The following is a 15,143-nucleotide window of genomic DNA, read 5'->3' on the forward strand; positions in this document are numbered from 1 at the left end:
ATGAAATTATACCCTGGCTGAGGGAAAAGCAACTGCCTGAACTGATCTGAAAGGCTTTAAATTATAATAAATTTTTTCAGTTTTATATCTTGATTCAATGCCATAAAACTTAAATGGTTTTATCACTGAAAGGAAAGGTCATTTTAACCAAGGCACGAGAAAGCTTCTCCATGTTTTATGTATTTTCAACTTTATTTGCAAGTCAATATGTTCTGAATCTCTGTAGGTTTCCATTAAAGTGGAAATTGCAAAACCCTTTACCCTGATGAAATCTTGAAGCTGATATGCTCTAAGCCCTGCATGACTCCTCTTTTTTATATATATTTTATTTGTATTAATAATTATGTAAGGAAATTTCTGGGGGACAGATCATTAGAAGTGATTCTGCCATACTGCTTGTCTCCGACTAGCCAGAATTTCTTAAGAAATAAATTTAAATTGAGGTTACTGTTTAAAATTCAAAAAGGCTCATGGCTGGCTGCTGCCATGGAGTTGCAACTGCAAAATAACATATTGTCATCATTGTAAATTATATCTGTAGATACTTGAATAAGGAGCTTGAGCAAAACCCCAGACCCTACAATAAGGCAAAGTTATATTCACTGATTGTGGAATTGCAAAGACAGTTGTCTATAATCCCTTTTCTTTTTAAGAAATATGCCTACTTAGGCATAACCCAGTACGTACCACTACTCTGGGCTATGTTTGCACTGCAGGTGCACCCCAAGACTTTGTCACCTGTGGATATGACTGTGTGCCACCTGTGTGTCCTGTTATTCCTGTGGTGCTGTGTCTGGGTAATCCAGCTGGTACCCACCTGGGCCCCACAGCTTGGGGTCCACCCAAAAGTACCTTTGGTGGCTGTGCAGACCAAACTCAGCACACTACTGCGTTTGGGTCAGATGGCTCCAGACATGCTGTTTGCTGCGCAGTGGCATCTTAAACCAACATGGGGAAGATCAGCTGGACTGGGGACGTCCCAGGGTGACTCTAACACCCCATGAGTCAAGGTTAGGTGGGACTTGTTGACAGAGGTCAAGGGAAATTAAAGTGAAAATGAGATTAAATTGGTTGCTAAACACTTTGTGACCTTCGACAGTCTGGGAATGCCTCCTTAAGTCCCATGGAGACTGTGCTGAGATCACCCTGAGTAAGCACACACACATGCAAAACAAAATCAAGGCAGAGCCTGCTCCTCACCAGCCAAAGGCCAGACTTCCCTACTGAAGAGGGGCATGATGACTGACAGCTGCAGCTTTTTCGTGCTGTTCCCTGGAGGAACCCAAGGAAATAAACACTTCCCAGATAGGATGGATTTCAAAAGAAATCAGTCCAATTATTGTTGCAAGGACTTAAGTGAGAAAACACCTTCCCTTACAGAGTCAGAAGTTACCAGTTATCAGGTGCTAGACCTCATCACCACTGTAATGAAAAAACTGCAAGAATTACGCTGACTTCATCCATTTTAATCTCCCACGAGAGAATTGATTTGAAATACGAAATGGCAGTTCACAATTACTCAAGAAAAGCAGAATCTGAAAAGTGCTTTTGGAATAACCTGCTTTTACATCCACAGTATTATCCCTGATATTATTGATGTTTTTGTTTTACTGATGAAGAAATAGAAGCATGTAATATTAAATAATTGGCATGGAATAGACATTTCTGGTCAAGGAACAGAAATTAGATCTCCTGAAGGAAAGCTCTGTGCTCTGTTCTCTTTCTTCCTCTCTGTGAATTTGATCAAATGCCACTAATAAGAGAGAGATTTGCATTTGATTTCAGTATGTACAGAAACAGGCTGACAAATTATTATGTGTATCAAATTGAAGTTATCATGTCACAGGGAAAAACTGTCATTCTTCTAAGTAAATTTGTGTCAGACAAATTTGCGTCAGACAAATTTGTGTCAAACAAAAGAATACAAAGCTCTCCTCTCTTCTCAATATCTTATGCTTATTAAATTCTTTTTAAAGACTTACCAGGATACATTGCAATTAGGATATATATTATACTATAGCAGTTAACTGAGCAGATGCACAGACTTTCCAGAGTTCTATATAACTGCATGAGTTTTTCACTGTCAAGGTTTGTACAAATTAGAAAACAAATAAATGAGATAATTATTTCTTTTTCTTCCAAGCTTTTTACTCAGAGATTTAAAGCTGCCTGCCTGAATTGTCCAAGTCAGAAATACAGAGGGAAAAATTACTGTCACTCTTACTTCAAAAAGAAAGAGGTCTTAAAACAGATTTTAAATTTTACAATGTGTTGTAAGAACAATCCAAATATTTTTTCAAATAAGCAAGCCTGACACCTACATCTTCACAATACCTGGCAAGTCATGTATTAAACTCTAAACAACTTGGACTGAGACTCAGCAAATCCAAACAGTCCAACACAGAAATGGTTCTCCTCAGGAGACTGATGAAAGCAAGACAAAATTCTGAGGGACACAGTTTGGCTGGGTGGCTCATCAAATGCCTCAGTGAGAAGAGGCATAAGGATCCATATGGTATTAAACAGACCTTTGAATGCTTTGTGCTGAAAATTGTTATTTCCATATGTGTAGAGTGGACCCATGCTGAGACCACAGTGTTTTTTTTCTCTTTGAATAAGTACAACCTGTCAGAGCCATGAGGGCATTGACATCCCTGAAATCCCTGCCAGCCTCTCCTGGGGTGTCCCAATACCTTGCCCGTGGTCCAGGACCCCATTTCAGCCCAGCTGACCCACATCCACAGGCTGATATCCTCGTCTGGCCTCAGATGCAGAAGGTGCCTCTGGCTGCCTCCAGGCTGCCCTGGTCCCTGCTGGGGTGATGGGCTGGTCTCTGGCTGGTGAGCTGGTGAACTGCTTCCCAGTTCCCTGTAAGTTCCATTAGTCCCAGGGAGCAGCCAGACCTTGCCCAACACAAACACCTTCACAAGATATAAAGTTGTAGAACACCAACCCAATCAACTAGAAATGCAGGTGTTGTGTGAGTGCTTGCTGGGTACCAATGGGACAGCAGAGGGTGGGCTTGGGTGGAGCTAGCACTCCTGTGAAGTCTGAGGGGAGATGGGATGGGTTGTCCCTTCTGCTCTTCTATGGAAACAGAAGCCTTTGTTTCAGTAAGAAAATACAGAATTTAAATGGAATTTTATTTTACAGCTACAAACTGTTTAGATCTGTCTTTCTAATGTGCATGCCCTTCAGTCTCACAAAGAGGTCAACCTCCCTGAAAATAAAAGGTTTGATTTAATCAGGAAGAAACATACTTTAAAGACCTGCTATTACCCAAAAGCAGACATGACATAAATTTCATTCTATTTTTATATCTTCCTGGCTCCAGTCTCCTGAATCTGACATTAACCATAACAATCACACATGTTGCTAAACCAGGCCAAATTCTCCTTTTTTTTAATTCCAGTATAAATATGGAAGTAATACTGTTGAAGTAATAGCTTTGAGGTAGGCTCTCTCCACAAGAACAGGACTTTTCTCAGAACAGCCACAGTCAGGAAAGTATGCTGATTCTGAGGCCAGATTTTTCCTGACAAGTTAGGGCACTAGAGTGGAGGGAGACCACCAGGGTTGACATGAGAGCCTGGCAGTCCCAGAGGCTGGGGACAGAGACAAGTGTGGGTGGCATTTTGAAAAGCACATGAGGCTTCAAAGCTCCCATGCCATTTTCAAAATACCTTAGGCTTTCAGAAGTTCAAGCTCCACTGATTTACAGTAAAACTTAAGCATTTAAATTCATTTATCTTTTGTGCTGATGAGACATGACCACCTAAGTTTCACACCTCTGTGAAATTTAGATTCACAGTCACAAGCTCTCCCTTAAGTTTGACTTCAGTTTCATGCTGAGGTTAGATTTTTGCTGCTCTTGGACATGCCAACATTACACCGAGGGTCAGAAGATGGAGACCTTGCAGCTAACGCTGGGCAGGGGATATTGCAGTGTCCTGTGGATGTAGTCCTGCAAGAAAGCTGTCAGCACTGGCATGGTTACAGGTTGCTCAGGCATTGAGCCATGCCAGGTGTGGACAGCCTGGGTCTCTCGTTGCTGTCCTGAGAATCTGTGTTTGCCCAGCTAGGCAAAACTTCCAGTTTTCCTCCTGGAAAAGCTGAAGACTTGCTGTGTAGCAAGGGTACCTTTTGTAGACCTAAAAACATTGCTGACTTAACTACAACCGTTTGCAGTTTGAAAAAATTTGCTCATGTCAAGCCATGGACAGACATCCTCTTCCATGTGCAGCAGAACAGGGACAACAGGTTGTCACTCAGCTGAACCCTGCTGATCCCTGCCCTGGGTCACAGCCTCCACTACTCCTCTGTGGGACAGGTTTATGGGAGCCGTCCTCAACTTTTTTCAGGGAAAATCAACCAGGTTAGTCCTGCCCAAGCGTTTTAATTGCTCCTTTAGTCTTCTCCTAGTTTGATGCAGAATGCAGTCCCTGGCTGGATGCCTCTTTTCTGCAGGGTTCCCAGAAAGGACAATGCTGGGGTGATATCATTTGATGAACTCTCAGAAGAAAACAATGTGCTGGGGGAGGAGTGTCCCTTTGAGGGTCTGGAAGCTGTCTTCTGCTCACATTATCTTCTTAAATGGTGAACACTGTTCTTTGGTGCAATATGCAATACCAAGGGAGCAACTGGGTGAAGGACAATCCATCTTCAGAGGTGTCTGTGGTCTATTAAATGACATTTATCCTGAGAGGATGAGAATCAAGTCAAGCCCAGGGACTACAACATACTCAGCTATATATCCAGCAAAGTTCCCAAAGTTGTTCTCACTTTGCTGGCTGATCCCTGTCAGTCACCCCTGTGCAAAGTGGTTGCTCTCATGATGGTAACTCATTATGGTCTATTGCTCAAGAAGCCCAAGTGCAAACACAAGTGAACAGAAGGCACAGGGCAGTGGAAATCTGTCCCCTATAGCTCGTGGCAATAAGCTATGACTTTTCTTCTTGTTTGTCCCCATGTACCTTGCAGTCTGAAATTTTATTTTTTCATCCTCTGTTTCTTCTCTCTTCATGCCATCCAAAATAGTTTTCCCGGTCTGGTCTCTATTTCTCTTCTGTCATCTCAAGACTGGTAAAGCAAAATGATCCAAGACAGGACATGGAAATTTTCCTGGGAAGGGCTAGGCTAGAACCAAGAAGAGGAAGCCTGATTGAACTGAAAGGCACTCCACAGGAGATGGGCACATTGTTCTAGGCAACTATCCACATCTTTAGATGCCTTCATGCTTTCACACACTTTATTCCAGTTCAGATTCATAACCATCCCTTCAAATTGTAGGTCATCCCTGAAGACAGTTTCTGATATATGGCTCTTGTCTCATTTGAAGAAAATGGAGAAAACCTTTTAAAGAAGCTTGTTCCTGACGTGGAGGGACACTCATATCCTGAGTCTTACACTGTTAAATCCTGGCCATTTTTCACTACATTGCAAGCAAACATTTTATCGTCTCCACGTTACTTGCCAACTGTAAGCAACTGGACTTGCTTCTCGGCCCTCTGTCAAAACAAATTCTGTCATGTTTTATTTATTTGTGTGTTCTGGCACAGCTGGCAGTGAGACTCCTTCACCTGCCAGGATTCTTGTTAAAATGTTCCCCAACTGAGTCAAGCTACCTCACCAACACACCTTGATCAGATTCTGGTGCATTTTTTGGAAAAAAAACCTTTCAAATAATGGGAATACTTGGAAGCAGAGAGAGACTATGTTTCAAGTCAAACACTGAGATATAAAATTGTTCCTACTCCTTTGATATTTTGAAAATCAAACATATTGAACTTCTGGTCTTTATTATAAGCACTCAATTTTTTCATGAAATCTTGAGGCATGGTTGAAGAATCTGACTGCATTCAACATAGTTATGAAGGAGACTGCTCAAATATGACTGAGTACAAACTTAAGTGAGACCGGTAAATGTCAACACTGCTAGTGGGGTCTTTAAAGATTATTTTCTCAGGAATATTTAGCTAATGTTCTTTCCCACTGGCTGATTGATTCCTTTGGGCAGCACCAGCTATTCTAGCGCTGGGAATCGAAAGTTCAGACTGCTCAAAATCTTTTGGGTCACTCTCTATTTCTTACACTAGGGAAGCAAAAGACAACGTAAAGCCACATGAAGATTGCTGGATTGTGTAGCTAACCCAAGGAGTGTGGTGGGGGCCAACTGTGCTCTTGATTCCTTAAAGTAAGGCATGGTCTTAATGGGTGGAGCTCTGGAAGTCCAGCATAGTCTGCCATAACACAAAATAAGCTGGGAGATGCATAAAACTGCTGCCAATTGAAGATGGATGAAAAATGTTAAAAAAAAAAAAAAAAAAGAAGGGGGGGAGAAAAAAATCCCCATTTAAGACTTGTATTTTAAATGGCACAAAAATCATACTCTGCAAAGAAACTGCAGAGTCTAGTGTGCCAAACTGTAAGCCACTGTTTCTGAGGCTTTGTAGAAAGGTCAGTGGTGGTGGCAAATTGACTGGCAGATTTGAAACCTTCAGGCATGTGGACACAACTGACTTTCGTGGATCATGTTTTGAGAGGGAAAAGACAGGCACAGCCAGTGAGATTTCAACCAAATTTTTTAAGGTGTCCCTCTCTGCTTCTCATCCTAACTTATTACCTTCTCCACCTTGTTTCTCCTACCACAGCTACTGGACAGAAGAGTCAGGGAAGGTCTGTACATCTCACAGTGAGGGTTCAAGGTAGCAAAGTGAGGTAGTATGGGCCTTTGCTTTTAGAAAGCCAGAGGATATATAGACTATCTTTTCTTCACCACTGGTCCCTTGCCAGTGCTGCAACAGAAAAGGCCCACAAGCATCACAACTTGTCGTCTACATCTTCTTGCACAAGGAAGTTAAAACACACCCTCTTCTGCTGCTCAAACAGTTATGAATATGTATTGGAAGGGAATTGAATCTAGCAAGGAAACCAAGAACACAGCCATGATAACTTGTGACTAATAGCTATTGGCCCTTGTCCCAGCTTTTATTTATAACAGATTCAGGGGAAATCTCCTAGGATTGTTTCAAAACAATGCAAATTAGTAAATTTTAGAATTAGCTCTGCATAGTTGGACAAGGAAGAAAGATTAGATCATATACCAGGAAGTCTCAAAACTGGGAATTTGCTACAACTCCTTAATTCCTAAATTTAAAAAAATGTTAATGACATAGTCAGAGTATACCAGTACTGAAATGAGATTTCCTAATACCTTGATGTTAAAGACCCTCTGCCCAGCACCTAACTTCAATGAGAATGCAGCTTACAGAGTACATTCTCAAGGTAGAACATATAATCATGGAATAGTTTGTGTTGCAAGGGACCTTTAAAAGTCACCTAGCCCAACCCCCCTGCAATTCCTTGTATCCAGTTTAAATCTACCCTATTTTAGTTAAAAGCCATTACTCACTGTCCTATCGCAACAGACCCTACTAAAAAGTCAGTCATCATCTTTCTTATAAGAGCCCTGCTCAAGTACTGACTCTCTCAGCTTGTCTTCATAGGAGAGGTGCTCAGGCCCTTTGATCATCTCTGTGGCCCTCCTCTGGACCTGCTCCAACAGGTCCATGTCTTTCCTGTGCTGGGGAGCCCAGAGCTGGACGCAGCACTCCAGGTGGGACACACCAGAGCGGACCAGAGGGGCAGAATCATCACCCTCAACCTGCTGGTCACACTGCTTTGGATTCTTTAGACCTGCCAACTTAACTGCAGCAAGGTATTAGATCCAGAATCCCTTTTCAGTGTTTTACCACTATCAAACGAACGAGATGACCTTTTGAACAGTGATGGAACAAAGGAATCGGCCACTTTCACTTAGAAAATATATTCCAGAAATCATTCTGAGCAATCTGGTCCAGTGAAAAGTGTCCCTGCCCACAGTAGGAAGGTTGGAACTAGTTGATCTTTAAGGTCCCTTCCAACACAGACTATAGTATGATTCTATGATTAGAACTGATCAGCATGCCCATGGCCTTCCAGTGAATGCCTTGATGTGCACTCTTGCTCTGCCCAGTAGATTTGAAACTTACTGAAATGCTGTTTCCTACACTTGGAATAACATTATTCTAACCCTGTGTTCATACAATTCTTTTTATTATTTTTGTTGATGGTTATGATGAAGATGACTCTTATTGTTGTAAAAAATGTGCTTGTTCTGGCTTTCAGTATTTGGAAAAATACATTGAACTGTTCAAATTTTGCTTTCCCCTGGAGAAAAATTACTTGGCAGATATAAATGACTCTGTTTCCTACCCCAGTTTATGGACAAAAGTCTGTATCTTTGAGAAGGACAACCAGAGGCCAAGAACAAAGTGTAATTTATGACTCACTTTCTGCCTACCAGTTAACTCTCTGGCAACAAATATTTTAGCGCAACTTAGGTGACTCCTGAGAAAGTGATCTGAGAGGTTATTACAGCCTCTAACTTCATAAGCCCATGTGAACTGAAATCTCTGATTTTGGCCTCCTAATTCAGCCTGAAATTTAAAAAAAAACCATGGCTGTATGTTCTTATTCACCTTTAGCATTACAATGGTGCTTTTAGAGCACACACTGGGAAACAGGGGCATGGGTCCAACACTGCACATCCTCCCTTGGTCTGAAGAGATTCACACCTTCCAGAGACTTCTGCAATAACAGAAAGGCACCTTCCACCCTCCTTTTAAAACAACCACTCCTATGCATGAAGAAATGGAAGAGTCTGAAATCAAAGAGCAAAAGAAGTTCTGATTCTCTGGCCTAATGCCCAGTTTCCTGAATATCATTTGTTGTCTACCACTGTTGGAAGCAGCTTGTGTTCCCCCCAAGACTAAATTCAGTCCCGTAAACATCGTCACCTGAACATTCTCCCCATTATCTCCCAATCCAGCTCTGTTCCCCTTCCTGCAGTCCCACCATTCTGCTTCACAGAGCCATTACCCCTTAAGATCTCCAAACCATAACTGAAAGCTTTGTGTATTCCCCTCTCTGCCTTCTCCTTCCGAAACTGATTGTCCAACCACAACACCCCAGGCTTCTAAGACACATTCCTATTTCAACAACCCCATTCCTCTCACCTTCCCCAAATGACCTTTTTCCCATGCTCTTTTCAGAAATACATGTCCCAGACTAATTAATTTCCTGTAGGCACATGAGAAGAACAGTGGGGGAGGTCTGGGAGCTGGAGACAGATTCACACATCAATAAGTTACCAGCCAGCCAGTGACAGGAGCAGCTGTGTGTCAGCTCTTACTCTGATTTGTAAAAGGTCCTGGACACAGGCAAAAGCAGTAGTTGTTGAGACTTTTTTTGCTTGGATTACATGCAACACAGTGTGGGAACACCTGGCCTACTGATTTACACTTTCATCTGGCAAAGGGCAGGATTTTTTTGCAGTCCTGGATCCTTAGCTTGTGTCTGCTTCTTATCCACAATCTTTGTGTAAAATGCATATGCATTCTTAAGCATGAACTCCCTCCAGACTGTTCCCTCCTGGCTACGTGTTTAAAGTTGTTCTTCTCTGCAGAGAGCTTTGTTGTCCCTGATTTAAGTCCTATGAAAATCCATAAGCTTTATTTGGGTTCGCTCAGTAGTACCTCAGAGCAAACGTCACTGTGAAGTTTGTGCTTGTAGCTAACAACTGCCTTGGAGTTATTTTTTGCTGTTCTGCTGTAATGTTAAGCATTCATATGCTAATCCACTCGTGGAGGCTGTTGTGCCTGACTGTAAGTCTCTATCAAATGATGGCAAAATCAATAGTTTGGTTTCTGTCAATTTGACACAAGATGCTTAATATGAAAAGTGGAATTTGTATCACTGAGGAGAATTTTGGAGCATCGATTATTTCTCCCCAACTAAAACATTTTCATGTTTTTTCCTGCATTACCACTTATACCAAGACAGTTTCTAATTTTCTGTTCTGTAAAACAGAAAAGATTCTTCATAAAGACTGTATATGTGTACATGTATGTGTATAAGCTAGTCTTTTCCATGATGAATAGATCTGACCCGGGCAAATACCTGTTGAAATGTACTTATGAACTGTAAATAAAGGTAGTGGTTTGGGAGTTTAAATCAGTCAGTCACCACCAATCAGTATCACAAAGAAAGGAATGAGAACAAGAATTTCTAGATCAATTCACTATGCAATTTCTTTGACTATGAGCTTGAGAATGAATCTGGTAACCAGTGGTGATCCCCAGTGCTCAGTGTTGGGGTCAGCCTTGTTTAATATCCTCATCAGTGATCTGGACCAAGAGCACACACAAGTCACTTTGCACATGACACTAAGTTGGGCAGGAATGCTGTTCTCCTATAGGATAAGAAGGCTGTGTAGAGGGATCTGGACAGCCTGGATCAATAGGCAGAGGCCAAGAGTATGAAGGGAAATAAGGCAAAGTGCTGAGTCCTGCACCTGGGTTACAACAAGCCCATGAAGCACTGCAAGCTGGTGCAGTGGCTGAAAAACTGCCCAGTGGAAAAGGACCTGGGAGCACTGTTTGACAGCAGCTGAACAAGGTGGTCAGGAACCTCAAGGGCATCCTGGCTTGTATTAGAAATAGTGTGGCCAGCAGCATAAGGGCAGTGATTGCCCCCCTGTGCTCAGCCTTGAATGCTGTGTCCAGTTTTGGGCCCCTCACAACAAGAAAGACATTGAGGTGCTGGAGTGTGTCCAGAGAAGGGCAATAGAGCTGGTGGAGGGCCTGGAATACGACTCATGAGGAGCAGTTGAACAAGCTGAGGTTGTTTAGCCTAGAGATAAGGAGGCTTCAGGGAGACCTTATCACTCTCTATAATGCCCTGAAAAGGAGGTTGTAGCGAGGTGGGGCTCAGCCTTTTTTCCCAGGCAACAAGTGGGAGATGAGAGGAAATGATGTCAAGCTGCAGCAAGGGAGGTTTAGATTGGGTATTAGGAAAAATGTCTTCATGGAAAGGGTTGTTAGGCATTGGAACAGGCTGCCCAGGGAAATGGTATAACCACCATCCCTGGAAATGTTCAAGAAATGTGTGAATGTGACATGTGGTCAACATGGTGATGGTGCTAGGTGGATGGTTGGACATGCTGATCTTCTCAAAGGTCTTTTCCAATCTTAATGATTCTATGATTCACTGTAAAAAATGTAGGTTGTATTTCACACAGATATTTTTCTCAATCCCCCATTCTATTTCTTCTTTTTTCTCCCCACAGAGCCCAGTGGACTATGATTTCCTTGAATGCTGTAAATTAGCCCTGAAGGAATGGACAACTCCAACAAAAAACCCCACACAAGTTTTCTGAAAAGACAGCAAAGGAATTATTAAAAACAGTTTGGCTTGCAGATTCTCACCTGACCCATGCAACACTAAATTAAGACACCTTTGTATATCAGGTACTGCAACCCCTCAGCATGTCACTGTTTGTACAGTGACTATTCTTTAGTATCCCAGGACACAGTGAAACAGAGAAGTGTAATCACCATTAAATAGTTTATGAAAACAACCAAATACTATATATAAAGCTTTAAACAATTTTCTTGCAAGACATTGCAACACAGTTCATTTCATATGACAGGGCTAAAAAAAAACCTGTTAGCAGCCCATTCACACTCCATCCGTTCCCCTGCAGGGCGCTGCCTGATTCCACCTGACCGATTAGGGTGAAGTGGTTATTTGTGCTCTTTCCAACCAGGCACTGAAGCTGCAGCTCTCTTAGTGCCATCCTTTCTGCAGGTTCAGCAAGTTTCTGCTGCGGTTATCTGAATTGGAGATTCATTTTCCACGATAAGGGCAAATTTCAAAATTAAATGAAAGTATAAGCTTTATCCTCACTAGAAGAGACTGTTCCTACAGGCACATCCTCCTAATGCAGACATAACTCCCTCAGCAAGAGGGCTTTTCTCTGGGAAGCTTGTGTAGGGCCTAAAGACAAAATAAACCTAGGCAAGCAAAGGACTTTGAATTGAAAAATCCAGATTCTTTTTTTCATGTTTCAACATTTGGCCAAAAAAAGCTGATATTCACCAGTAATACTATTGTCATACTATTTCCTCCTTGCCTCCTACATGGATTTTGGTAATGCAGAAATCGCAGATCGAGCTCTGCACCCATACCTGTGCATAATGCATCACAATGTCACACTTATTTGCATATTCAGAGACATCTGCATGAGACATAATATGCATAGTCTTATTCATATGTATTTTTTCCAGATGTGAGGATGTTTGTGTTGCTGTACATTACAAGTTTTGCCATCTATACAAGTGAGCAACCACTTCAAAGCCAGCTCAAAGGAGAAAATTACTACACCAGATACATCTGTAGCATCCCTGGTTTGCCAGGCCCTGCAGGTCCCCCTGGAGCCAGCGGATCCCCGGGCCACATGGACGCATTGGTCTTCCAGGAAGAGATGGTAGAGATGGCAGGAAGGGAGAAAAAGGTGAAAAAGGGAGTGCAGGTATTGAATACTTGTGTAACCTAACACAACAAAGACATTTCATCATTACTGTTATACATACATACATATATATATATATATATATAAACAGATACATGATGAATGTGTGTATGTGTCTGTGTGGGTTTAAGTGTGATGCATATATATACATATAGTGAGAGAAAGAAAATATGCAGACTTATTTTAGATATGTCTAATATGCACATGTTGACATCAGTGTAAAGAAAAGTAAATACACAGCCTTCCTGCACACAGATGCTAAAAGTTTGGGAAGAATGAACCATGTGTGGTGTCAAATAAACAGTCTTATTTGTGCCCTTAGCCAGGAGTAAAAGATTAGCAGGTACTTAAGTACACACTAAAAATGCTCTAATTGTGTGAGATATTTAGTGCATAATCATCACTACATAAGTAGCCAAACCACTGTCCTTCCTATCAACAGTGCCTGTAGTTCAGGCAGCAACAGACTGGTTACATATAGATTCTTCAATGCGTAATCAAGACATATGAAGAAAAGTAGGAATATAGAAATAAAGGACCTGCAGGCTGTGAGGCCTGGTCATTTATTCAAACCTGGCATTCTTTTCACAAACTTACTAGAAGATTTTGAAAGTATTTTTGGAGTATTTTGAAATTCTGACCCTCTTTTTCTTGTTTGTTCAGGCACACCCAGTAGCCCACAAAATCATTTAACTGAGGTGATATGTGAAACAATTAACTAACTTAAAATGTTTTTGAAGGTTTAAGAGGAAAGACTGGGCCATTAGGACCAGCTGGAGAGAAAGGAGACCAAGGTCACTCTGGTAAAAAAGGACCTGGAGGATTGACTGGTGCCAAAGGTGAAGTAGGTCCAGCTGGACCACCTGGACCTAAGGGAGATAAAGGAGACCGAGGAGAGCCTGGTGCCCCAGGGGTCTGTAAGTGTGGAAAGATAGTGCTGAAATCTGCCTTTTCTGTTGGCATCACCACGAGCTACCCAGAGGAAAGATTACCAATTGTATTCAATAAAGTCCTCTTCAATGAGGGGGAGCATTACAACCCTTCCACAGGGAAGTTCATTTGTGCCATCCCAGGGATTTATTATTTTTCTTATGATATCACCTTAGCAAACAAGCATCTTGCGATTGGGCTGGTCCACAATGGGAAGTACCGGATAAAGACATTTGATGCTAACACGGGCAACCATGATGTAGCTTCTGGGTCCACGGTGATCTACCTTCAGCCAGAAGATGAAGTATGGCTTGAGATCTTTTACACTGATCAAAATGGTCTCTTTTCTGATCCAACGTGGGCAGACAGTTTGTTTTCTGGATTTCTCCTATACGTTGACACAGATTACCTTGACGCTTTATCAGATGAAGATGAGCTCTGAAGCAGATGATAACAAATGACATTCAAACTGGACACCCAAACACTGGATTTTATCCACTGTGTGGGAAACACAAAGTTGAAAGAAAAAATAAAAATCTGGGAGTTTATTCTTGCAGTGAGGATGTTTCTAGAATCTAAGTTGGATTTTTTACTGAACAGCAGGGATATCAAAAGGAACTTTGATTAACAGAACTGCTTCACTCCAGGACTGACTCTTCCTGAAAGTTATGTTTATAATACTATTTAAACAAATTTAAGATACTGTACATTGGATTTTATATAAAATATATTAAGTTGCAATGTAGAATGGATATTTTGTATATGATATTAAAATAAAATTGAACAACTGACCACAATATCATCTTTGGTCATTTTAAGACAGGCAATACATTAAAAACAGATATAACAATGAATTTTTAAAAGGAGAGGAATAAAATAGGAATTTCTGGTTCATGATGTCTCTGAACAGGTCACAAGGACAGTTCCATCTGATACTTACAAGAACAAATAACATTCATAACCAACCAACCTCCCAATAAATACATGAAGATTTGTACTAGCTGAGGACTACCCAATAGCAGTCATAAAAGACCAGAATCTGGTATTAAACATATCAAAAGATTAAAAATTGGGTGATCTGAAAACTTGAAGACAATCAATCAGTATTCAATGTGCATATTTTCAGTGTAATTCCTAGTGGGTTTGCCATTCTTTCAATGCCATCCAATATCTTGACAAGAAATATGGAAAAAAGTATAAGCTTGTTGCTGAAGAAAATTGTGGACTCCAAAAAAAAGATAGAAACCAGTAATGTGCATAAATTTTATGGAACAAAGGGAGTCACACCATTAAAGCAGCCTTAGTTATATCCCAGTATGGTCAAATGCAATAAAATAAATGTAGATCACACACAAACTGAAAAACTGCATTCAGGAAATCAATGAACTTGGAAAAGGTACACAGGACCCCATGGATCATTGGCTAAATATGAACAATCAAAGTAGGCTCTTGCTATAGCCCTTTATGTGTATGATAAAAGGAAGTAAAACTAGGAGTCAAGAGTAGCTGCTTAGGAAGCTGCTACTTCTGTCAGTGTTTCAAAATATACTTGAAAATTGGAAAACAAAATTTTTATAATTCTATTCATGCAGATTACATGAAAGATGTAACAGGGTCAATTTACTTTTCTTGTCAATGAGGTTAAGAATTGATTTGATCACAGTCTGCAGGTATCTGGAGATAAAACTTCTGGTAGTAGTTGGCACTTCCTTCTATCAGATGGGAGTAGAGCAAGATTCATTGGTGAAAAACTGTATCAATCCCCACTGGAAATGAAGAAACCATTTTACCAGTGGCAACA

At 41.2% G+C, this 15,143-nt stretch overlaps 1 protein-coding gene across 1 annotated transcript in view; it reads left to right on the plus strand.

The window, feature by feature from the left end:
• Nucleotides 1–14,820, plus strand: part of C1QTNF7 (C1q and TNF related 7) — a 36,354-nt gene extending 21,534 nt beyond the window's left edge. The window contains 4 exon segments of the mRNA XM_050338420.1: nt 11,168–11,348; nt 12,168–12,335; nt 12,338–12,412; nt 13,153–14,820. Coding sequence (XP_050194377.1) covers nt 12,176–12,335; nt 12,338–12,412; nt 13,153–13,784 — 867 coding nt within the window. The 5' untranslated portion in view covers nt 11,168–11,348; nt 12,168–12,175 and the 3' untranslated portion in view covers nt 13,785–14,820.
• Nucleotides 14,821–15,143: the final 323 nt, after the last annotated feature.

The sequence above is a fragment of the Myiozetetes cayanensis genome, unplaced genomic scaffold (assembly GCF_022539395.1).
Source record: "Myiozetetes cayanensis isolate MyiCay16 unplaced genomic scaffold, myiCay2020 scf7, whole genome shotgun sequence".
NCBI lineage: Eukaryota > Metazoa > Chordata > Aves > Passeriformes > Tyrannidae > Myiozetetes > Myiozetetes cayanensis.